The sequence below is a fragment of the Pristiophorus japonicus genome, chromosome 4 (assembly GCF_044704955.1).
Source record: "Pristiophorus japonicus isolate sPriJap1 chromosome 4, sPriJap1.hap1, whole genome shotgun sequence".
Classification (NCBI taxonomy): domain Eukaryota; kingdom Metazoa; phylum Chordata; class Chondrichthyes; family Pristiophoridae; genus Pristiophorus; species Pristiophorus japonicus.
Window position 1 is genome coordinate 129207081 of NC_091980.1, and position 24072 is coordinate 129231152.

General features: G+C 45.5%; 1 protein-coding gene across 1 annotated transcript; it reads right to left on the minus strand.

The window, feature by feature from the left end:
• Window positions 1-9239: 9239 nt before the first annotated feature.
• LOC139262196 (ferritin heavy chain, oocyte isoform-like) lies at window positions 9240-11794 on the minus strand. The gene is made up of 4 exons (XM_070877340.1): window positions 11693-11794; window positions 10208-10354; window positions 9681-9806; window positions 9240-9389 (listed from the first exon to the last, which is right to left on the minus strand). The coding sequence occupies exons 1-4, from the start codon at window positions 11792-11794 to the stop codon at window positions 9240-9242; spliced, it is 525 nt and encodes a 174-aa protein (XP_070733441.1).
• Between the last annotated feature and the right edge of the window lie 12278 nt (window positions 11795-24072).

Sequence of the window (24072 nt, forward strand, 5' to 3'; positions counted from 1 at the left end):
ATTCGGGAGGATAGAAACGCCTCCGATCAAGCCGCCCAAAATGAGGTGTGCGTGCTCTATGGGGCCTGGTTGCTGGGAGAGGGACGGAGTAACCTCGAGGATCTGAGACAGGGACAGGTCCTCTCCTGGATCAGCAACCAGCACTTAGCAGCACTGCACCCTTATGATAATGTTTTGAGTCCTTGCCAACTTCGTGTAGCATTGGAAGCCTACCCGGTACCGGTGGACTGTGGAAAGTCAAACCATACCATCATGGGTGTGGTGGTCAGGATGCCCGTGATGGGGGCGTCCCCACGACCAGCACCCCTGTACCGAGTGGAGAATGTGGGAGTCATTCGTGGAGGGGTGCATGTTCGATTCCAAGAGGTCCCACCTTATGTCACAATGTGGGAGCACACTGTGACAGGTACAGACCTCTCGGGTTGTCGGAGCAGGGGAGCACAGGTAATCCTGTGCCCCCAGCACTTGAACGCTTTTGCAAGGCCACAATGCGGGTTCAGCACTGCTGGGGCAGAGCCTATCAATTGCACAATGGAGGTAATGGCCCCTAACCACATGCCTCCACAGGTAGCATATGTAGTCGGTGGGACATATTGTGTCACCACAAGTGCCCAACGGTATGAACACGGACCGGGAAGGTGGTGTCCAATTCCGTACAGCAGCTTTTGCTTTAAACCCAGGGCAGAGGTTCAAGTGGACACACCAGAATCACACCCATCCCTGAACCTTCCACGATTCACCTCACGGTACAAAACAACCTCAGCCATCTACAACAATATGTCGCCCAGTTTGGCTATCCCATTGCCCCACTACCTGAGAAACTTACAGCCCTCCTCCAGGCAGTGGATTTGTCTCAAAAACATTTTTTACACCATGGAGCAGAAAACTGAAATTCTAGCAGGGGAGATTGCCCAGATTAAACCCCCAGCATGGTGGGATTTGGGAATACGGGCAGACATACCTGCATGGATCCGGGTGGGATCGCATGCCTTAGTAATCGGCCAACTCCTGATTGTAGCTTATCTGCTAGTTACAAGCTGTAAGCTCAGGAGAAAAAGAAAAAGAACGCAGTTCCTCAGGCTACTACACAGCCAGGAGAGCCGTTGCTAAACACTCAAGGTGTGTAAACAAAGCTTGACCGCGACACTTAGGCGGTTTTGTTATTTCCAGGGATGACTGCGTTTTCATACATGGCCCCCGGGGAGTTTGCAGGGCAGGTTTCTTTGTTTTACGTTTGAGACCGAAATGAGACTCAATGTACAATTACTGCTGTAACCTTAAGTACGTATATGTATGTTGCTGTCGTGTATTGTAACCTGTTGGATTTCTGTGTTTAGTACTGCGTTAAAAGGAATTACGATATATATCGACGGGATCAGTTTAGAGTTAAACTGGGGAAAGTTGGGCAATTTGGGAGACCTAGGGTTTTCTCACCACCCTGAACTTTGACACACTCGAGTGGTGTCTGACTGTGTCAGATGGGGGATTATGTAGGGGAGGACGAAAACCCCCTCATTTTACCCAGAAGGAAAAGGGCTGTGGGATCAGTCTGTGCTGTGAATTGAAACCGATGGAAGGAAAATTTTGGGACACAAATGGAGACCCCCCCCGCAGTGTTTGGACTCATAGGAAAGGGAATTTAATTTGGAACTATCTACCAGAAAGTTTGAAATCCTAAAGTGCACATGGAAGAAACTACGATCTTTAATCGAATTTGGGATTTTTTCAAAGGTCTGCAAGAAAAGGGGTGGGGTCAGTATCAAAAGGGCCAAACTGGACATTGGAACTAATCAAATTGTCTGGGAACTGTATATCCTGGAAACTTGCCCCTTGAAAACATTAACATTTAAACAATGCCACATTCATATTCCAACACCTTTTTCATCAGGCATAGAAATATCTGGCTCAGGCCAGACTAGCACAATGGCTACAGGAGGCCAATGCAATCAACACCCACTCAAACCTTGAGTAGGTTAACATCAATCTAAAACTGCTGCAATTTTCAAAATCAAAAGGTCCACCAATGAGAAGAATCGACTTCAGCAGGAGAGGCGGACTGGATAATCTGTCTATAAAAAAAGGGTTTCTGATGTCGGAAAAGAAGTGATGATTTTCCCTGCCCTCGTGATTCAACAACCACAACCACAAGCCTCTCGACACTGAAGGAAAACCAGTGTCCGAAGACACCGAAGATAGAAGAAACAAACCACCAGACTGCGGAAGGCACAGTAGTGAGTATAACCTCCGGTCCCCAGAACTCCCAACTCAGTTAGGCCAGGAAAGGTGGGAGGTTGGGCATTGTACTGCTAAACTGGTGTAAAGATTTTCGTTGGGTCCGTTTTAGTGGGATTTAGGGGGATTGTTTTGTTGGTGAATTGCTGTTTGTTGAGTTACACCTTGTCAAATAAATTGGAAGCCTAAAGTTCCTCTTGGAATCACCTTGTCTCAGTTCTATTGTATTACATCTCCTGATCGTGAGTCTTATGTCAGAACCGTGTAAGGGAAGCTAGGAGCGCCTCGAAAACGCTCAACTGTGTGTCACAGGCTAGGGAAGAAGGGGTTAGGAGTGTTTGACACTCACAGGTGCCTCACAGGCTAGGCATAAGCTGTGGGGACGCACGAGTCTCAAAACCCCCTTCATAAGCTGTGGACACAGTCTCTCCAGGGGTGCTCTTGCAGCACTCAGGGTACCTCACAGGCCAGGCATAAGCTGTGAGGGCAGAAGCCCAGAGAGAGACAACCAAGGCACAACAACAACCCTGTGAAAACCCTTTACACGATAGAGGCCCCAACCTTGAGTAAAGCCATAGCGAGAGCCCAGGTGTTCATTGCCACCAGTGACAATACGAAGCAAATCTCTCAGCACACAAGTGTTGCTACAAGTACTGTGAAAAAAGTGATGTTGTTTTCAAATCGCAACATACAGGGCAGGTCACACATGCTTGCAGCTGCATGTCCGCAGATGTCTCAGAGTCCACCATCAAGGGTGATGAATGCAAGGCCATTAACACCTTGTTGGCGCTGTGGGGGTGATCATTGTTTTCATTCATGCCAATTCAAAGGGTACAGTTGCAAGGGCTGTAGAACAATGTGGCACCTCCAACGTCTGTGCAGGTGAGCTGTAAATCCTGTTACTCCTGCAAACCACCATGGTGCAGATGAGGACAGATCGACGGAAGATCACGATGAACCAGAGCCTCAGACCAAGGTGGCAGAGGTACATGGGGTGCACACATTCACCACAAAGTGTCCCCTGATAATGCTGAATGTTGAACTAAATGAACTCCCGGTGTCAATGGGGATGGACACAGGCGCGAGCCAGTCCATCATGGGCAAAAAGACTTTGGAAAAATTGTGGTGCAGCAAGGTCTCAAGGCTAGTCTTAACTCCAATTCATACAAAATTAAGAACTTACACAAAGGAATTGATTCCCGTAATCGGCAGTGCTACCGTAAAGGTCTCCTATGATGGAGCATGGCACAAGCTACCACTCTGGGTGGTACCGGGCAATGGTCCCACGCTACTCGGCAGGAACTAGCTGGGAAAGATATGCTGGAAGTGGAACGACGTCCGAGCCCGCTGACGACACTTCGTGTGCCCAGGTCTTAAACAAGTTCCCTTCGCTGTTCGAACCAGGCACGGGAAATTCAAAGGAGCAAAAGTGCAGATCCATCCATCAGAAGGCGAGAGCAGTATCGTACATTTTGAGAGAATGGATAGAGATCAAGCTTGACCGGCTGCAAACAGTAGGCATCATTTCACTGATCGAGTTCAATGAGTGGGCCTGTCCTATTGTCCCAGTCCTCAAGGGAGATTGCGCCGTCAGAATCTGTGGTGATTACAAAGTAAATGTCAATCGTTTCTCCCTGCATGACCAATACCCGCTACCACAGGCCAGTGACCTCTTTGCAACGCTGGCGGGAGGAAAGACGTTCACGAAGCTGGATTTGACTTCAGCCTACGTGATGCAGGAACTGGAGGAATCATTGAAGGGCCTCATCTACATCCACACGCACAAAGGTCTTTTCATTGATAACAGATGCCCGCTTGGAATTTGATCAGCGGCGGCGATATTCCAGAGAAACATGGAAAGCTTACTGAAGTCGATCCCGCGCACTTCCAGGACGACATCTTGGTTACAGGTCAGGATACAGTTGAGCATCTGCAGAACCTGGAGGAGGTTCTTAGTCGACTCAACTGCGTGGGGCTCAAGTTAAAATGTTCGAAGTGCGTTTTCCTGGCACCTGAAGTGGAGTTCCTGGGGAGGAAGGTCACGGCGGACGGCATGAGGCCCACCAATTCGAAGGTGGAGACAATCGAGAACGCATCGAGGCCACAGAACGTGACAGAGCTGCAGTCATTTCTAGGACTCCTGAACTATTTTGGTAACTTCTTACCGGGCCTCAGCACATTGTTATTATCCCTCGTGAAAAACCGTGTGCTTCACTGGAGCTGGTCCCATTCGCTCACTGGGATCCCACCTGCTGAACTGCTCATGAAAAGAGCACTTAAGACAAGGCTCTCGTTCGTTCACTCTGATCTACATGAACAGGTAGAGAGCAGGCGGCTTTAACAAAGTACATACCATGATAGCACAAATGTGTCATGCGAGATTGAAATCAATGATCCTGTATTTGTATTGAATCATGGACAAGGTCCCAAGTGGCTTCCCGGCACTGTCATGGCCAAAGAGGGGAGCAGGGTGTTGCTGGTCAAACTTTCAAATTGACTCATTCACCGGAAACACTTGGACCAAATCAAACTCAGATTCACGGACGAACGTTAGCAACCCACTTTGGACCCTACATTTTTTGACCCCCCAACATACACACCAGTGGGAACCGGCACCGCGGTTGGCCACGAAGCAGAACCCATCATCCACAGCAGCCCAGCAGGACCCACCACACCGGGCAGCCCAGCAAGGCCAGCGGCAGAGCAGCCCAGCGAGGGCCCAATAGATGATTCGCTAATACCGGCATTCACACCGAGACGATCAACCAGGGCAAGAAAGGTCCCAGATCGACTCACCTTCTAGTTACACTGTTAACTTTATGGGGGAGTGTTGTTATATATGTAAACTTGTCTATACTCTGTACAGCCACCAGAGGGCTCATCCCCTGGAGTCCCAAGGGATCCCACAATCCCTTGGGAGCACAGGTATTTAAGGAGGCCTCACAGATTGGAGAAGCACTCTGGAGACCTGCAATAAAAGACAAAGGTCACATTTTACTTTGAGCTCACAGTGTTCAGTCTGACTCTTTCTCCATACATAACAGAAGTATGTGGTCTTTGTGATGGAAAGGGTATTGGATCGGATAGATTAACTGTGAGGAAGGCTGTAAGCAACTTTAGGACACAGATAAGACAGTTGGCTGTAGAATGAAATTTTAGGTGCAAAAACATGACATGGATAAATACAGTTGTAGTGTCAACATTTGAATCCATTCCTATGGTGAAGGAGACACATGGGGATCCAACAGGATTTGGAGAGGATGATTGTTATTTGGTATGAAATGCACAAGTGGATATGTTTATGGAGGGTACTTGATTTAAATGTTTTATTTTGTCTCCTCTAAAAGAGTTGTGGCGCGAACCGTGGGATTTTGAGTTCTTGTTATGTTACCATGACATTTTACAAGCAATGAAATGGACTGCAGTCCAAAAAGGAAGAAAGACTTGCATCCGAATATCTGCTTGCATTAGGACTTCATTGTGGCAGCCTTGGAATGCTTATTCTCTTAGAAAGAAGAAAGAATTACATTTATATAGCCCTTTCACGGCCTCAGGATGTCTCAAATCTCTTTACAGCTAATCAAGTTCAGCAGTGTGTTAATGACCAGAGAATCTGTTTTGGTTAGGGATAGATATTGTCAAGGAAACCAGAGAGATCTCCCTCTGCGCTTCTTCGAAATAGCATCCTGAGATCTTTGACGTCCACCTAAGAGAGCAGACAGTCTAGCGTCTCATCTGAAAGATGGCACCTCCGATAGTGCAGCGCTCCCTCAGTACTGCCCCCTCCGACAGTGCATCAATCCGTTAGTACTGCCCCTCTGACAGTGCAGCGCTCCCTCAGTATTGCCCCCTCTGACAGTGCAGCAATCCCTCAGTACTACCCCTCTGACAGTGCAGCAATCCCTCAGTACTGCCCCTCCAACAGTGCGTCGCTCCCTCAATACTGCCTGTCTGACAGTGCAGCACTCTCTCAGTACTGTATGAGTGTGTGTGTGTGTGTGTGTGTGTGTGGAGGCAGGTTCATTGAATACATTTAAGTTGGAGATGGATAGCTATTTAAAAGATAGTGGAGTGAAGGGTTATGGGGAACAGGCAGGAAAGTGGAGTTGAGGCCAAGTTCAGACCAGCCATGATCTTATTGAATGGGGGAGCAAGCTCGAGGTGACAAATGGCATATGCATGTTATTATGTAAACCTCTCTGCCTCCTTTAAGACACTAAAATCAACCTGTGGTCCCACTGTCTTATGTGGCTGAAGAAACATAAACATTTTCAGCTGTTGTATTACAGTATTGCAACGCTAGATTGAAATGCATGAATAGAATTTGCAAGATATACTGTTGTGTATTAATGTTTGGGGGTCACCAGACACCAGAGCCACGGTCGGACGTCATCGGGCTGTATGTATGTGTGCTTGGTCACCTGTGTATATAAGCTGGGTGTCTTTGTCACCCTGGCTCTCTTGGGCTGGAATAAAGATAGATCAGGTTGCACCTTAGTGAGTTTACAGTAACCAGACTTTTGAGTCATTATGTATACGAAGAATTGAAATTAGATCTTCAACATGTCTGAATAGCTATCGTAGATTGGGTATTGTGCAATGAGAAGGGGTTACTTAATAGTCTTGTTGTGCGGGGTCCTTTAGGGAAGAGTGACCATAACATGATTGAATTCTTCATGAAGATGGAAAGTGAAGTAGTCCAAGCCAAAACTAGGGTCCTAAATCTAAACAAAGGAAACTACGAAGGTATGAGGAATGCTATGATAGTTTCGGAAGAGTGATTAAAAGGCATGAGGTGGACAGTCAATGGCTAACATTTAAGGAACAAATGCAGGAATTGCTTTCTGACACAAAAACACAAAAGGAAAAGTGGCCCAACCATAGTTTACAAAATAAATTAAGGATAGTATTAGATCCAAAGAGCTGTCTGTTATGTATTTAACCCTTTGTAATCTGCATTACAGCTGACCACAGAGGGCCCACCTGTTGGAGTCCCAAGGGATCCCAGCATCCCTTGGGAGCACAGTATATAAGCAGGCCACCCACGAGGTACCTGCACTCTGGAATCTTATTAAAAGGAGCTCAGGTCACACTAGCGCTTTACACACAGTACTCAGTCTCACCATTTATTATGAGTGTAACAGACTCATACAATGTTGCCATAAAAAGTAGCAAGCCTGAGGATTGGGAGCAGTTTAGAATTCAGCAAAAAAGGACCAAGAGATTAATTAAGAGGGGGAAAATTGAATATGAGACGAAACTTGCAAGGAACATAAAAACCGATGTAAAAGTTTCTCCAAGTATGTAAAAAGAAAAAGATTAGTGAAGACAAATATAGGTCCTTTAGTCAGAAACGGGATCATTTATAATGGGGAACAAGGAGATGGCAGAACAATTAAATACTTTGGTTCTGTCTTCTCAGAAGAGAACACAAATAACGCAGAAATGCTAGGGAACTAAGGGTCTAGTGAGCAAGAGGAATTAAAGGAAATGCTTAGTCAACATGAATTTATGAAAGGAAAACCATGTTTGACAAACCTACTGGAGTTTTTTTTGAGGCTGTAACTGAGATTAGATAAGGGAGAACCAGTGGATGTAATGTATTTTGATTTTCAGAAGGCCTTGGTTAAAGTCCCACAAGAGTTTAGTATGCAAAATTAAAGCACATCGAATTGGGGGTAATATACTGGCATGGATTGAAAATTCGTTAATTGATAGGAATAAACAGGTTTTTCCTGGGTGGTGGGCAAGGATTAGTGCTTGGACCCCAGCTAATCACATCTATAAATAGAGGAGGAAACCAAATGTAATATTTCCAATTTTTCCCCCAGTACAGGAGTAAGGATGTCCTGCTACAGTTTTACACGGCCTTGGTAAGACCACACCTGGAGTATTGTGCACAGTTTTGGGTCTCTTTAAGCAAGAGAGAGCACAGCAAAGGCTCACCAGACTGATTCCTGGGATGGAAGGATTGTCTTATGAAGAGAGATTGGGGTCGATTAGGCCTGTATTCACTAGAAGAGCGATAGGGGATCTTATTGAAACATAAAATTCTGACTGGGTTAGATAGACTGGATGCGGGGAGGATGGTTCCCCTGGCTGGCAAGTCTAGAATTTAAAAAAAAGGGGCATAAGCTCAGGATAGGGGGGTAGGAAATTTAGCACTGAAATGAGACGTTTTCACTCACTCAGAGGGTAGTGAAGCTAGGGAATTCTTGACCACAGAAGGCAGTGGAGCCCAAGTCACTGAATATATTTAGGAAGGAAATAGATATCTTGATAGAAAAGACATGAAGGACGATGGGGTAAAAGCAGAAATATGGTGTTGTGTTAAAGGATCAATTATGATCATATTGAATGGCAATGAAGGGCTTAAAGGGCCAAATGGCCTACTACTGCTCCTATTTATGTTTTTATGAATATACATGTCAATATCTTGAAATTACCACAGCAAAAAAAAAAATTATAGGACTGTTCCCACCTGCAGAAGGGTAGACAACCAGCAGACAGATTTAAGGCAATTGGCAGAAGAACCACAGCTGACTTGAGGAAAGCTTTTATGCAGGGAGTGGTTAATATCTGTACTGCACTGCCTGAGAGGCTGGTAGTGGTAGATTGAATCATGGAATTCGACAAGCACCTGAAGGGAAAAAAATTGCAGGGCTACAGGGAAAGTGCAGTGGAGTGGAACTAGCTGAAGTGTTCTTGCTGAGAGCCAGCACAGGCTCGACCAGCTGAATGTCCTCCTGTGCTGTTAGCATTCTATGACTGAATCCCAGGGCAAGACTATTGCATAGCCAAGTGAAATATTGGGCCTATAACAAGTTATGATAAATAGAAAATAAGCAACCAATCAAACTTGCAAGGAGACAAAACCAATCCAATATTGGACAGTTTATTTACAGTCCAATACTGTAAATTACATTTCACATCAAGAGCCCAGGTCTCTTAGCCTGTACTAAGTCAAAAGTAGGTCAGAGTCTCAATTATATAAACACAAGCTTCTGTCACTCTCCCAAGGTGTGCTTGTCAAACAGGTACTCTCCCAGACCATTCTCAGGGGCTCCCAGTCTCTTCAGGTTGGTGATGTGATCTCCAAGCTTCTTGATCATCTTCACTTGTTCATCCAAGTAGTGGGTCTTCAGGAAGTCACACAACTGAAGGAGAAGAGGGAAATGAGTTATGGCCAGTAGCAGATATCAAGGAACATTGGAGGTTACCCCTGAAGAGTTTGGATTTTAATCCTTTTGAACTGGGAGGATAGTTAAGTGGTGCAATTGAAATTGATGAAAACTTGCTGTACAAGAGGTGCTGGGATCACAGGGACACATTTACAATATCTACCCCAAAAAAGACAACAGAGATCTTTTTAAATTAGATTCAAGGACAGCAAGGTTCCACCACCTCCAACTTAGTCAAATGCCCACATTAAAGCATTAGGAACTTACATGAGGATCTGTCCTCTCAGAGGAGAGTTTGTGCAGATCCAGCAGACTCTGGTTCACATTCTTCTCCATCTGCAGAGCTCTCTGCATCACCTCCAGACCATTGCTCCACTCATCCTGCTCTGGTTTCTGAAGAGGAAATTCTCATGTTCACTTACAATGTATTGAAGGAATTAGGGCTGAAAAAAAAATTTAATCAGAATTCTAGGATACCATGAATCAGTGTGTTGAATAGAGAATTACTGCATTAAGCCATCAACCACTGGAGTCAAATTGATCAGGTGAATAGCACAGATGTATTTAAGGGGGAGCTTAATAAGTACATGTGGGAAAAAGGAATAAAAGGATATGTTGCAAGATAAAGCAAGGTGAGAGATGTTGTCTGGAGCCTGATCACCAGCATAGACCAGTTTGTCCAAATGGCTGGTTTCTGTGCTATAAATTGGAACCAACCGCTTTAGAGAATGTATTGGGAACAATCAGTCTCAGGGGATCCAGACAGAAGGCCCCTCTCGTTTATTGAGCCAAACCTTGATGTCCGCCAAGATAATCCGGCCCCCACGTCGATTCTGAAATTCCATCAGTTTCTCAGCATGCTCTCGTTCCTCATGTGACTGCTCTTTGAAGAACTCAGCAAAGTGACGCAGGGCAACATCATCCCGGTCAAAGTAGAAGGACTGCAGAGAGATCAGAAGAGTAGTTTATTGCAAGGAAGACCAATTATCATGGGCATTGTACATAAAGCCAAGCTCATTGCTCTTGCTTTCAAGGGCTCAGCCTCATTGAACTTGTATGTAGTTATGGAAACTAGCCCATACACAACTAACCTGGTAAAGATAATGGATAATCTCACCTCCAGCAAAAAGGGAAACTTAGTGATTTGCAAGGCAATGGGAACAGAGTGGACGAGTTGTATCGCTCCACCAAACAGTCAGCGACAGACAATGGACTGAATGGCCTCCTCTGTTGCATCATTTCATGATCACCAATTCAAATTTGATAAGATTAATGTTCTAATTTACCACTCAAAATTAGTGAAGGAACCCTAACAAGATTAATATCCTGGTTACCATTAGCACACTCTAATAATCATTGTTTATTGACACAGATCTAGTGTGTTCAGGCCAGTTGAAGGGCAGTATTGGAACACCGAGCAACCCCATTAAAGTAGAGATCTAGCCACAGTGCAGAATTCATAATCATACAAAAGAGGAGAAAAACAAAATGAGTTTTACTAGCTCCAGTCATGCCAAAGAATTAAACTACCACAAGCAGCATGAATTTAGCACCATCAAAACTTTTGAGAACCAGGTGCTATGGAATAAAAGTTATGAAAACCCCTCAATGTGAGGTGATTGGTGAAGTTCACAGGGGTTAAGGGAGAGGCCACTGAGTACAGACAATTGATGAAGCCTTTACCACCAATAAAGCAAAGACAGAGAGGAAAGACAGAAAGGAAACAAATGGGTATTTAAGATTAAGAGTTTAAAAACAACAGGAGGGAAGCAAGCATTTGTAACACTTTCTTCCCATCCTCCCCCTGTGGAGGTGAGGGATGGCTGGGAAAGAAAGCGTTTCAGATTTCCACCACACTGGTGGGAAAGAATACTTCCTGACTTCCCTCCTAAATGGCTGAGCTGTTTATGACATCACCCATTGAACCAGCAATGTAAGGAAAGTCCATGGAGTGAGTTAGAATGAGGAAACAAATTCTGAATTCCTCACATTGAGTGCAGAATGCATTCAAGATAAACTTCAAGCTCAAGAGCCCAGGAAAGAATCATCAAGATTCAATATCAGAGTATGGTACAGCTACTGCAAGGAACAGAGGCAGTTTGTTAATGAGTACACAGGAAGATAAATTATTTCGCATTATAGCTTTAAAAGTGAGTTCACTGCATAGATTGGGCTGGGGGGCAACAGAGAGAAATAGATGGGCAGGGTACAGCACGGGATTTCATAAATTCACATTACATAGTCCCCATTGTGAAGTGGCAAAAAAACACAAAACTCACCATAGAGAGATAAACGTAGGAGGAATATAGCTCCATGTTGATCTGCTTGTTGACAGCATCCTCACAATCCTGGTGGTAGTTCTGACGCACTTGAGAAGCCATTTTAGTGGTGTTTATTTTTCTGAAGTATAAACTTTGTAGAAGTACCAAGATAACATTTAACCAACCTCAAACTCCTGTATTAATACTGAGCGATAATCCAGGGTGTGGCAGTCCTCAATATCCAATCAGAAGTTGCAGCCTCTCAGAGCACCAATCAATTAAAGGGAGGAGGTGGATGCACTCCCAGAGCCAGTCAGATCTTTGAAAAGTGAGAATCATTGGCTGACAACTCAATGAGGATCTCAATTGTCCAAAATTTCCTCAAACACAGTTCAAATATTCAGAATCACAGGTTTAAATTAATCCTCTACTCTTTGGGCTAATTAATTGGGATGATTAAATCAGCTATCAGAAACACTTAAACCATAAGTGCCAACTTTATAAGGGGGAATAAACTGTAAGGTCCACATTATGACAAAACTAACATTAAAAACTTTTCAAATTATAATTTAGTTCCCTGTATCCACGTTGCACTGTAGTCCCTCTGGTGCCCACCGGTCACGGAAAGCCTCAAGCAGACCGGCAGACACCGCGTGCTCCCTCTGCAGGGATACCCGGGCACTGACATAGCCGCGGAAGAGAGTCAGGCAGACAGAGAGAACACCCCATCGTCCGTGCTCTGCCTGGAGCAGTTAATGGCCACCTTGAAAGATTCATTGAATCCTCTGTTATTTGCAAGTCAGTGTATTTTTTATAGTTCTGAATTGTTCAGTGGGTTGGTCATTTGCAGGTATCTGTGGATGCAACATCCAAAGACAGAGCAGTGAGTCTGCAAAGCAACCGACAGCGGGTCAGGTGACTGGACAGTGCGTGTGAGGAATGTGACAAGCGCAAGTGCTCAGATACTCCATCACTTCCAGGTTTAGTGAGCACCTGTACACACAGGAGCTAGAATGTGGCGCGGACCGTGGGATTTTCAATTCTTGTTATGTTACGATGACATTTTACAAGCAATGAAATGGACTGCTGTCCAAAAAGAAAGAAAGACTTGCATCCGAATATCTCCTTGCATCTGGACTTCATTGTGGCAGCCTTGGGAATGCTTATCCTCTTAGAAAGAAGAAAGAATTCCATTTACATAGCCCTTTCACGGCCTCAGGATGTCTCAAAGCTCTTTACAGTCAATCAAGTTCAGCAGAGAATGACCAGAGAATCTGTTTTAGTTCGGGATACATATTGTCAAGGAAACCAGAGAGATCTTCCCTGCGCTTCTTCAAAATAGCATCCTGAGATCTTTGACGTCCACCTAAGAGAGCAGACGGTTTAGCGTCTCATCTGAAAGATGGCACCTCCGATAGTGCAGCACTCCCTCAGTACTGCCCCCTCCGACAGTGCACCAATCCCTCAGTACTGTCCCTCCAACAGTGCGGCGCTCCCGCAATACTGCCTGTCTGACAGTGCAGCACTCCCTCACTACTGTGTGTGTGTGTGTGTGTGTGTGCGACCATCAAGCAAAGCTTGCAATGTGTGTTGAAAGGCTCCCTGCAGATTGTCCCAGCTACTGCACCAGACCCCACTCACTCACCAGGATTCCCCCAGCTGAGCTGCTCATGAAAAGAGCGCTTAAAACAAGTCTCTTGTCCACCCTAACCTCTATGATCACGTGGAGGGCAAGCGACATCAACAGAGTGTGTACCATGGCCATGCAAATTTGTCACACGATATTGAGATCAATGATCCTGTGTTTGTGCTCAATTATGGACATGATCCCAAATGGCTCGCTGGCACGGTTACAGCCAAAGAGGGGAATAGGGTTTTTCAGGTCAAACTGACCAATGGACAAACGCATAGAAAACATGGACCAAATCAAATTGCGGTTCTCCAACAGCTACGAACAACCTGAAGAGGACCCCACCAAATTTGACCTTCCAACACACACAAGTGGCAACTGACATCATAGTTGACCACGAAACCGAACTCATCATCCCCAGCAGCCCGGCAAGGCCGGCTGCCCAACAGGCCAGTGAAGAACGGACCAACCCACCCTCACCAGCATTTGTACGGAGACGATCGATAGGGGAGCGCAAAGCCTCAGATCGTCTCACCTTGTAAATAAGTGTACTGTTGACTTCACAGGGGAGTGATGTTATGTATTTAACCCCTTGTAACCTGCATCACTCCTGACCACCAGAGGGCCCACCTGTTAGAGTCCCAAGGGATCCCAGCATCCCTTGGGAGCACAGTATATAAGCAGGTTGCCCACAAGGTACCTGCACTCTGGAATTGTAATAAAGGAGCTAAGGTCACACTTGCTCATTGCACACAGTACTCAGTCTAACCATTTATTATGAGTGTAACAATCAGCTTCTCCATAAATGTATCTATTTGTATTCAGTCCCATTGTGCATTTCATACCAAATCACAATCATCCTCTCCAAATCCTACTGGATCTCCATGTGTCTCCTTCACCCCAAGAATGAATTCAAATGTTGACACTGCAACTGTATTTATCCAATGTTTATAAGTTAATTAGTTGAGAACTGCAGTGAGTGAAATGAAATTGCTGTCTTCAGTCATTCCTCGTTAATGTCTTTGCATCTCTCAAAGTTTCCCGTCACCTTATTCGATCTGTGCTATTGTATGAAAATTCAGCAATGGCAAAGGAAGCTTCTCACCACCTTGGGCTTGCTGTGCCTATCGCCATCCCGATTCATCACAGGGAGTGACATTGAATTCAAAGAGATCTTGTGGAAAGGATAAAAGGATCCCCAAACCCAATAACCCCAAGGCCTGAATCGAAGTCTCTGGTGCCTACCATGGTGGCCAGTGAGTGTGACCATGTGATGTCCATCAGTTTGCTCGAAGCCCTTTGTGACTGCAGGACAGTCACTGCATCTTGGATCCTTCGGCCTATACAAGTATAAATACACAGACACGTGTTCGGTTCAGGTGGGTCAACTGTGCTCATTGATGGCATCTCCCCCGAAAGGGCAATGCCTGTGGCGTGATTGGCTCCGGATCAGAATCACTGCCATCCCCTCTGACCCATCTAAAGCAGAGTTTTAATCGAAGCCAACACCTCTCATCAGCTAATCCAGGACTGAACCACTTCTGCACTGAAACCAGACGTCACAGCTTTGGATCTCAGAGAAACACCAACATGAAAGGAAAAGGACCAGAGGGGAGAGATGAGAATTTTTTTTACGCTACGAGTTCTTTTGATCTGGAACATGCTGACTGAAAGTATGGTAGAAGCAGATTTAATAGCAACTTTAAAAAGGTGAATTGGATATATAGGTGAAAAGAAAAATATTGCAGGGCTATGGGGAAGGAGCTGAGGAATGGGACTAATTGGATCGCTCATTCAAAGAGCCTGCACAGGCACAATGGGCTGAATGGCCTCCTTCTGTGCTGTATGAATCTATGATGAGGCACACTTACAGAACAAATGAAGAGGGTGTAAAAAAGATTTACAAGGATGATACCAGAAATGTGAGGGTATAGCTATACCTATCAGGAAAGAATGAACAGGCTGGGTCTCTTTGCCTAGCCTCCCCTATTTGCTTCATCAATATCACTCCAATGGTTGTGACGGCCTCATGGCAATTTTATATTCAAACACATTGGTTCATGGTAATGTTGACATTTGATTGTAGGTTTGTTTAATCCATTATATGTGAACTGTTGCTTTCCAGAAACCGGAGCAGGATGAGTGGAGCAATGGTCTGGAGGTGATGCAGAGAGCTCTGCAGATGGAGAAGAATGTGAACCAGAGTCTGCTGGATCTGCACAAACTCTCCACTGGGTCACTTGAAAAGAGAAGGCTGAGGGGTGAGCAAATAGAGTTCCATATAATTATGAAATGTTTGATAGAGTAGATACAAAGAGAATGTTTTCACATGTGGGGCAGAGCAAAACTAAAGGCCATCAATATAAGGCAACTGATTCCAATTTGGCCAAGCTGGTCAGTGCCAGTTTTAATGCTCCACAAGAGCCTCCTCTCTCCTTGCTTCATCTAATCCGATCAACATATCACTCTATTCCTTTCTCTCCCATGCACTTGCCTAGCCTCCCCTTAAATATGCTATTTGCTTCATTAATATGACTCCAATGGTTGTGATGGCCTCATGGCAATTTTATATTCTAACACATTGCTTCATGATAATGTTGACATTTGATTGCAGGTTTGTTTCATCCATTATACGTGCAATGTTGCTTTCCAGAAACCAGAGCAGGCTGAGTGGAGCAATGGTCTGGAGGTGATGCAGAGAGCTCTGCAGATGGAGAAGAATGTCAACCAGAGTCTGCTGGATCTGCACAGACTCTCCACTGGGAGCATCGACCATCATGTAAGTTTCTCATGTGGGCTTTTGGGTAAGTTGGAGGTTGTGGAACCTTGCTGTGTTTGCGCCTAATTAAAGGATTACCACGCCCAATAGCTTTGTTGGTGGATTTTTATTGAGCTTTGGGAAGGGACGGAGGAAGGTGGCCTCCTGTGGACATTGTCTAGTAAATATGTCTCAGTGATCCCAGGATCTGATCACTTATTGTGCAGTAAGTTTAATCTCATTCCATCAATTTCACTGCTTGACTATACTCCACTTCAAGAGGATTAAAATTTAAATTCTCAAGTGGAAGCTGACATTCCTTGATATCTGCTGCTGGACATAACTAGTTTCCTTCTTTCAGTTGTGTGACTTCCTGGAGACCCACTACTTGGATGGACAAGTGAAGATGATCAAGAAGCTTGGTGATCACATCACCAACCTGAAGAGACTGGGAGCCCCCCAAGTATGGCCTGGAAGAGTACCTGTTTGACAAGCACACGCTGGGGGAGAGTCACTAAACTGACTGGATGAAGCTTATTGTGCTTAGTACTTGTATTTCTATAATTTAGACCCAGTCCTGTAGGGAATGATGGCTTGTGACTTTGTACAAAGAGCTGAGACCCATCACTGTAAATAAACTGTTCAACATTGGACTGGGTTTTGTCTCCTTGTAAATTTGAGTGGTTGCTTATTTTTTATTTAACATAACTTGGTTTACATCAAACAAGAATTAAACTGAGCTGTGCAACAGTGTGATGGCATTCAGTCCTATGAAAGTTGTTTATCCTCTAGTGTAATGCCGATTGTATTAACTGGGATATACCTGTTGTAAGATCTAAAACGTTGAAGGGTGCATTTAGACAATTGACAGCCCCATGGGATATTGGTCCAGTGACCAAAAACCTGATCAGAGGTATGTATTAAGGACGTACAGAGATGGTTAGGGAGGGATCTCCAGAGCTTGGACCTTAGATTTCTGTACAACATTACCTGGTCTCACTATCTGCTCTTACATAAATAACAATTAAATCCAACAAAATGCAAGTAGCTGTAAAATGTGTTCAACACCAGGAATGTTTTCCATTAAACCAGTTTGCACTATTTCAGTCCAGTGAAGAATAAGTCCTGGATTAGCTTCCTATTTAGTGTACCTGCCCTGTGAAGAGCAGTTTGTATTCAGTAGCTGCTACAGATCCTGTTCAGTTATCCAGGCAGTTCAGTAATGGAACTCCCAATTGCTGCTATAGGCTTTCTGTTAAGTTTTGTAGGCAGACAAGCAATGTCTCAGCACACTGAGCTCTGGGCACTACAATTGGGTGAGGAAGGAAAGCAACACGTGGCATCAGCTTGCTGTCACAGCTTCATTGGTTAGTGTGGATACCCTATGGGTGTGGTTCTGGGACAGCTTCTCTTCCGCCCGCTCCCATCATGGTTGAATAACGCACCAACACAACCTCCATTCACATGAATAAGGAATTGGGTAAGGTATTGAAGGACTAACGGTACTCCAACAAAATATAATCCTTCTGGGATGAGTAAATATATTTCATTAATTCCACAAAATAAAAGGCCCAAGAAGTTAAACCCATTTTTCAAATGCCCTGGCCCCAATGCCAACATTCTCAATTTTTTAGCCCACTATCAATTTGTATTTAGTCCCACTGTGCGTTATATAACCATCACCCTGGATTGGATCTCCATTTCTCTCCTTTATGGCTATGGATGGATTCAAATGTTAATGCTGCAGCTCTAAAAATCCAGTGTTTACAAGTTATTTTTAGGAATTTAGCTGAGAACTGTATTGGGTGCAATTAAATTGCCATGTACAGACATTCCAGGTTAATGTCTTAGCAACTCTCAAAAGACCCTTTGAGGTATCAATGTTACAAAATTCAAAAATTGATGAGCCACAGTTCCATGAGTCAGCCTGGGTCTGCGTGCTGATGGATTTGAAGGCTCCATGTATTCAACAAAGTCTCCAGCTCACTCGATGTGAAACTTTACAGGTGCTCATGTTTTAAGAATTACTTACAATTTACAGCACAGAGAAAGACCATTTGGGCCAACTGGCCCATGCTGTGGTTTATGCTCCATGTGAGCCTTCTCCCACCCCACTTCATCTCGACTTATTAGCATATCCTTCTATTCCTTTCTCCCTTGTGTTTATCTAGCTTCCCCTTAAATGCATCTATACTCTTTGCATTCAGAGTTATTACTACGTGTAGCTCAGTAAACGCACCACTGCTGCTGTGGATTCTCTATTAAGCTGTGTGGGCAAAGAAGTGAGTAACAGCTACAGAGACCAGCAATGTCTGAGCTCAAGGCCAGCATATATTACCCGTTCCTAATTGCCCTTGAGAAGGTGCTGGTCAGCCATTTTCTTGCACCGCTGCAGTCTTGTGGTGAAGATACTTCCACAATGCTGTTAGGGAGGGAGTTTCAGGATTTTCCTCCAGTGACGAAGAAGGAATGGTGATATATTTCCAAGTCAGGTTGGTGTGTAAGTTGGAGAGGAACTTGCAGCTGATAGTGTTCCCAAACTTCTGCTGCCCTTTTCCTTCTAGGTGTTAGAGCTTTTGGGTTGGCAAGTGCTGCTGAAAAAGCCTTGGTGAGTTGCTGCAGTGCATCTTGTCGATGGTACACACTGCAGCCATGGTGCACCGGTGGTGGAGGCAGCGAATGGTGAAGGTGATGGATGGGATGCCAATCAAGAGAGCTGCTTTGTCCTGGATGGTCTCATGCTTTTTCCGTATTGTTGAAGTTGCACTCATCCAGGTCAGTGGAGAGTATTCCACCACACTCCTGACTTGTGCCTTGTAGATGGTGGAAAGGCTTTAGGTTGTCAGGATGTGAGATACACACTGCAGAATACCCAGCCTCTGACCCGTTCTTGTTACCACAGTGCTTATGCAGCTGGTCTAGTTAAGTTTCTGGTCAACGGTGACCCCAGGTTTTGATGCTTGGGAATTCAGTGACAGTGAATGCTAAGTGCAGGTGGTTAGAATCTTGCTTGTTGCAGATAGCCATGGTCTGGCATTTGTGTGGCACCATTGTTACTTGTCCCTTATCAGCCCAAGCCTGAATGTTGTCCAGGTCTTGCTGCATTTAGGCGTGGACTGCTTCATTTCTCAGGTGTTGCAAATTGAACTGACCACTGTTCAATCATCAACAAACATCTCCACTCCTGGCCTTTATGATGGAGGGATGATCATTGATGAAGCAGCATATGATAGTTGGCATAGGACACTGCCCTGAGGAACTCCTGCAGCTATGTCCTGGGGTGAGATGATTGACCTCCAGCAATCACAACCAACTTCCTTTGTGCTAGATATGACTCCAGCTAGTGGAGACTTTTCTATATTCGTATTGACTTCAGTTTTACGAGGGCTCCTTGATGCCGCACTCAGTCAGAAGCTGCCTTGATGTCAAAGGCAGTCACTCTCACTTCACCTGTAATTCAGCTCCTTTGTATATGTTTGGACCAAGGCTGCAATGAGATCAGGCTCCTGGCGCAACCCAAACTGGGCATCGGTGAACAGATTATTGATGAGTGCCACTGTCAACAACATCTTCCATCACCTTGCTGATAATTTGCGCACAGGAATCTCCCACAAGCAGCAAATGATAATGACTGCGAAGTCAGGTCGCTCATTGCAGTGCAGGCAGGCACAGCAGGAGGGGCAAAGAAGCGGCGAGAGTAGAAGGAAGTGACCGGGGCCCAGGAGAGGCGTGAGTCTGGGGCGCAGAAGAGGTGAGAGCCCAGGGGCAGCACAAGCAAGCCCACACTGCCATATGTGTGCACGCTCAGTTTGTGCAGCAGCACTAGTCTCCAGTTGTCTTGGGTAATCCTTGCCACTGGACCAAGACCTAGCTCTGTCAAGCCCATGTGATGGCTGGTGTGCATGGCCACCACACGTTAAAAAAATCCAAGCACAGGCATCTTCCGCCCTCCAAGATGTAGTTCAGCATCTAGAATATTAGGTCCTTCATTGAAACACCTGTGAACTCATTCCTTTTTGGCGAGGAAGCAAGTCATCCTCATTTCGAGGGTCTGCCTATGATGATGATGAATTGACTGATGGGGCGATAATTGGCCTAAATGGATTTGTCCTGCTTTTTGTGGACAGGATGTACCTGGGAAGTTTTTCACATTGTCGGGTGCATGCTACTGTCTCTGTACTGGAACAGCTTGGCTCGAGGCGCGGCTAGTTCTGGACCATGAACCGGATAGGATGATGTCGGGGCCTATTGCATTTACAGTATCCAGTGCACTCAGCTGTTTCTTAATATCATGTGAAGTGAATTGAATTGGATGAAGGCTGGCTTCTGTAGTGGTGGGCACTTCAGGAGAAGGCCGAGAAAAATCATCCATGAGACACTTCTGGCTGAAGGTTGTTGCAAATACTTCAGCCTTGTCTTTTGCACTCACGTGCTGGGCTCCGCCATCATTGAGGATGGGGTTATTCATGGAGCCTCCTCCCTCCATTTGTTGTTTAATCGTCCACCACCATTCATGACTGGATGTGGGGGCAGGACTACAGAGCTTTGATCTGATCCATTGATTGTAGGATCGCTTAGCTCTGTCTGTAGCATGTTACTTTCACTGTTTAGTATGCATGTCGTCCTGAGTTGCAGCTTCCCCAGGTTGACACCTCATTTTTAGATGCAGCTGGCGTTGCTCCTGGTATCCTCATCTGCACTCCTCATTGAACTAGGATTGGTCACTTGGTTTGATTTTAAAGCTCGAGTGAGGGATATGCTGGGCCATGTATTTACAGATTGTGGTGGAATACAACACTGCAGTTGCTGATGGGCCACAGTGCCTCATGGATGCCCCATTTTGAGCTGCTAGATCTGTTTTGAATCTATTCCATTTAACACTGAGGTTCAGCCACTCACCACGAAGGAGGGTGTCCTCAATGTAAAGACAGGACTTCGTCTCCAAGGACTGTGTAGTGGTCACTGCTACCAAAGCTGTCATGGACAGATGAATCTGTGAAAGGTAGATTGGTGAGGACGAGGTCAAGTAGGTTTTACCCTTGTGTTCGTTCTCTCACCATCTGTCGTAAGCCCAATCAGGCAGCTATATCGTTCAGGACTCAGCCCGCTTGGTCAGTGCAACAGAGCCACTCTTGGTGATGGACATTGAAGTCCATTGCTAGTATCAGTGCTTCTTCCAAGTGGCCTTCAACATGGAAAAGTACTGATACAAGCTGAGGGAGGCTGATAGGAGGTAATCAGCAGGAGGTTTCCATGCCCATGCTTAACCTGAACCCATGGGACTTGATCGGCTCGAGAGTAAATTTTGAGTACTCCTACCGCTACTCCCTCCCGACTGTATACCACTGAGCTGACACCTCTGGTGGGTCTGCCCTTCCGGTGGGACAGGACATACGAAGGGATGGTGATGGAGGAATCTGGGACATTGGCTGAAAGGTATGATTCTGTGATTGTGACTATGTCAGGCTGTTGCTTGATTATCATCGTCATAGGCAGTCCCTCGGAATCGAAGAAGACTTGCTTGCACTCCTGAAGTGATTTCTTTGGTGGCTGAACAGTCCAACACGAGAGCCACAGATAGTCGCTGAGGAAAGGGATTGGTGGGATTGGTTTGCCGCACGCTCTTTCCGCTGCCTGCGCTCGATTTCTGCATACTCTCGGTGATGAGTCTCGAAGTGCTCTGCACCGTCTCGGATGCACTTCCACCACTTAGGGCGGTCTTGGGCCAGGGACTTCCAGGTATCAGTGGGGATGTCGCACTTTATCAGGGAGGCTTTGAGGGTGACCTTATCGCGTTTCCGCTGCCCACCTTTGGCTCGTTTGCCATGAAAGAGCTCTGTGTGGAGCTCTTGCTTTGGGAGTCTCGTGTCTGGCATGTGAACTATGTGGCCTGCCCAGCGGAGCTGATCGAGCGTGGTCAGTGCTTCAATGCTGGGGTGTTAGCCTGGACGAGGACGCTGATGTTGGTACGCCTGCCCTCCCAGGGGATTTGTAGGATCTGGCGGAGACATCGTTGGTGATATTTCTCCAGCAACTTAAGGTGTCTGCTGTACATAGCCCATGTCTCTGAGCCATACAGGAGGGCAGGAATTACTACGCCCTGTAGACCATGAGCTTGGTGGCAGTTTTGAGGGCCTGGTCTTGACTAGCCTGTGGGACAGTTCTCCCCATTTTGGCACAAGATTCCAGATGTTAGTGAGGAGGACTTTGCAGGGTCGACTGGGCCGGGTGTACCATTGTCATGTCAGAAGCCGGTGCCGAGGTCGATGCCGGGTGGTCAGTCCTGATTTATTCTTATTCATGTTTCTCGTAGCGGTTTGTTACAACTGAGTGGCTTGCTAGGCCATTTCAGAGGGCAGTTAAGAGTCAACTCCATTGCTGTGGGTTTGGAATCGCATATAGGCCAGACCAGGTAAGGACGGAGATTTCCTTCCCTAAAGGCATTACTGAAGCAGATGGGTTGTTATGACAATCCGATAGCTCGCTGGGCAACATGACTGATACTAGCTTTTTATTCCAGATTTTCATTTAATTAACTGAATTTAAATTCCCCAGCTGCCGTGGTGGGACTTTGGTTCATTAGTCCAGGCCTCTGGATTACTCATCCAGTAACATAACCACTATGTTACCGCACTCTTTGCATCTCTCAATGGCACTTTTGGATTATCGATGTCACCACAACTCATACGTTGATGAGACACAATTCTACAAGTCATGTTGGGTTTTGCGTGCTGATGAGTTTGACAGCTTCATGTTTCAGATAAAACAAATTCTTCAGCTCACTCGATGTGAAAAACTTTACAGATGCCCTTGTTTTAAGAATTACATAAAATTTATAGCACAGGAAAAGGCCATTCAGTCTGGCAAATTGCAGTGGTGAGCGGTTCTTCTTGATCGTAAAACGCATCAAGGATGAGGTGAGGAACCGAATGGGACAAGATCGATTTAATTGTCTTTCAATCATGAGCATGGAGAGCGAAGTACTGAGAGGACTTGACTTCACACACTGAGCCTCCTCCCAACCTCATTTAACCCTATCAGCATATCCTGCCAATCCTTCCTCCCTCATTTATCCAGGATGTTTATCCAGCTTCCCCTAAAACACCTTCTATGCTTTTTGTCTCAACTATTCCTTTCGATAGCGAGTTAAATATTCTAAACACTCTCTGAGTAAAGAAGTTTCTTTTGAAGTCTCTCATTATTAATTCTAACTTTCTATATAATTCTATGGAGATCAGAACTGTTCACAATACTGCAAGTGATGTCTAGCCAAGGTTCTATATAAATTTAACATGCTGCACGGGGATGTGGTTCAGTTCACCTCAATTGTCTTGTCCCTGTGGCCGAGGAGCTCCTTCCGGAGTCACAGTGTGGATTTCGTCCCCTACGGGGAACAACGGACATGATCTTTGCAACCTCTGGTGGGTCTGCCCTTCCGGTGGGACAGGACATACGCAGGGATGATGATGGAGGAATCTGGGATATTGGCTGGAAGATATGATTCTGTGATTATGACTATGTTGGGTTGTTGCTTGATTAACCTGTGGGGCAGCTCTCCACAGTTTGCCACAAGATTCCGGATGTTAGTGAGGAAGACTTTGCATTATTGACTTGGCCGGGTGTACCATTGTCAGAGGTCGGTGCCGAGGTCGATGCCGGGTGGTCGTCCTGTTTTGTTCTTAATGTTTCTCGTAGCGGTTTGTTATAACTGACTGACTTGCTAGGCCATTTCGGAGGGCAGTTAAGACTCAACCACATTGCTGGGCTTGGAGATCCTTCCCTAAGGACATTAGTGAAGCAGATGGGTTTTTACGACAATCCGATAGGTCCCTGAGCAACATACTAGTTTTTTTATTCTAGATTTAAATTTAATTAACTGAATTTAAATTCCCCAGCTGCCGTGGTGGGTCTTTGGATCATTAGTCCAGGCCTCTATGTTACCGTATTCTTTGCATCTCTCAATGGCACATTTGGAGTATCGATGTCACCACAATTCATATGTTGATGACT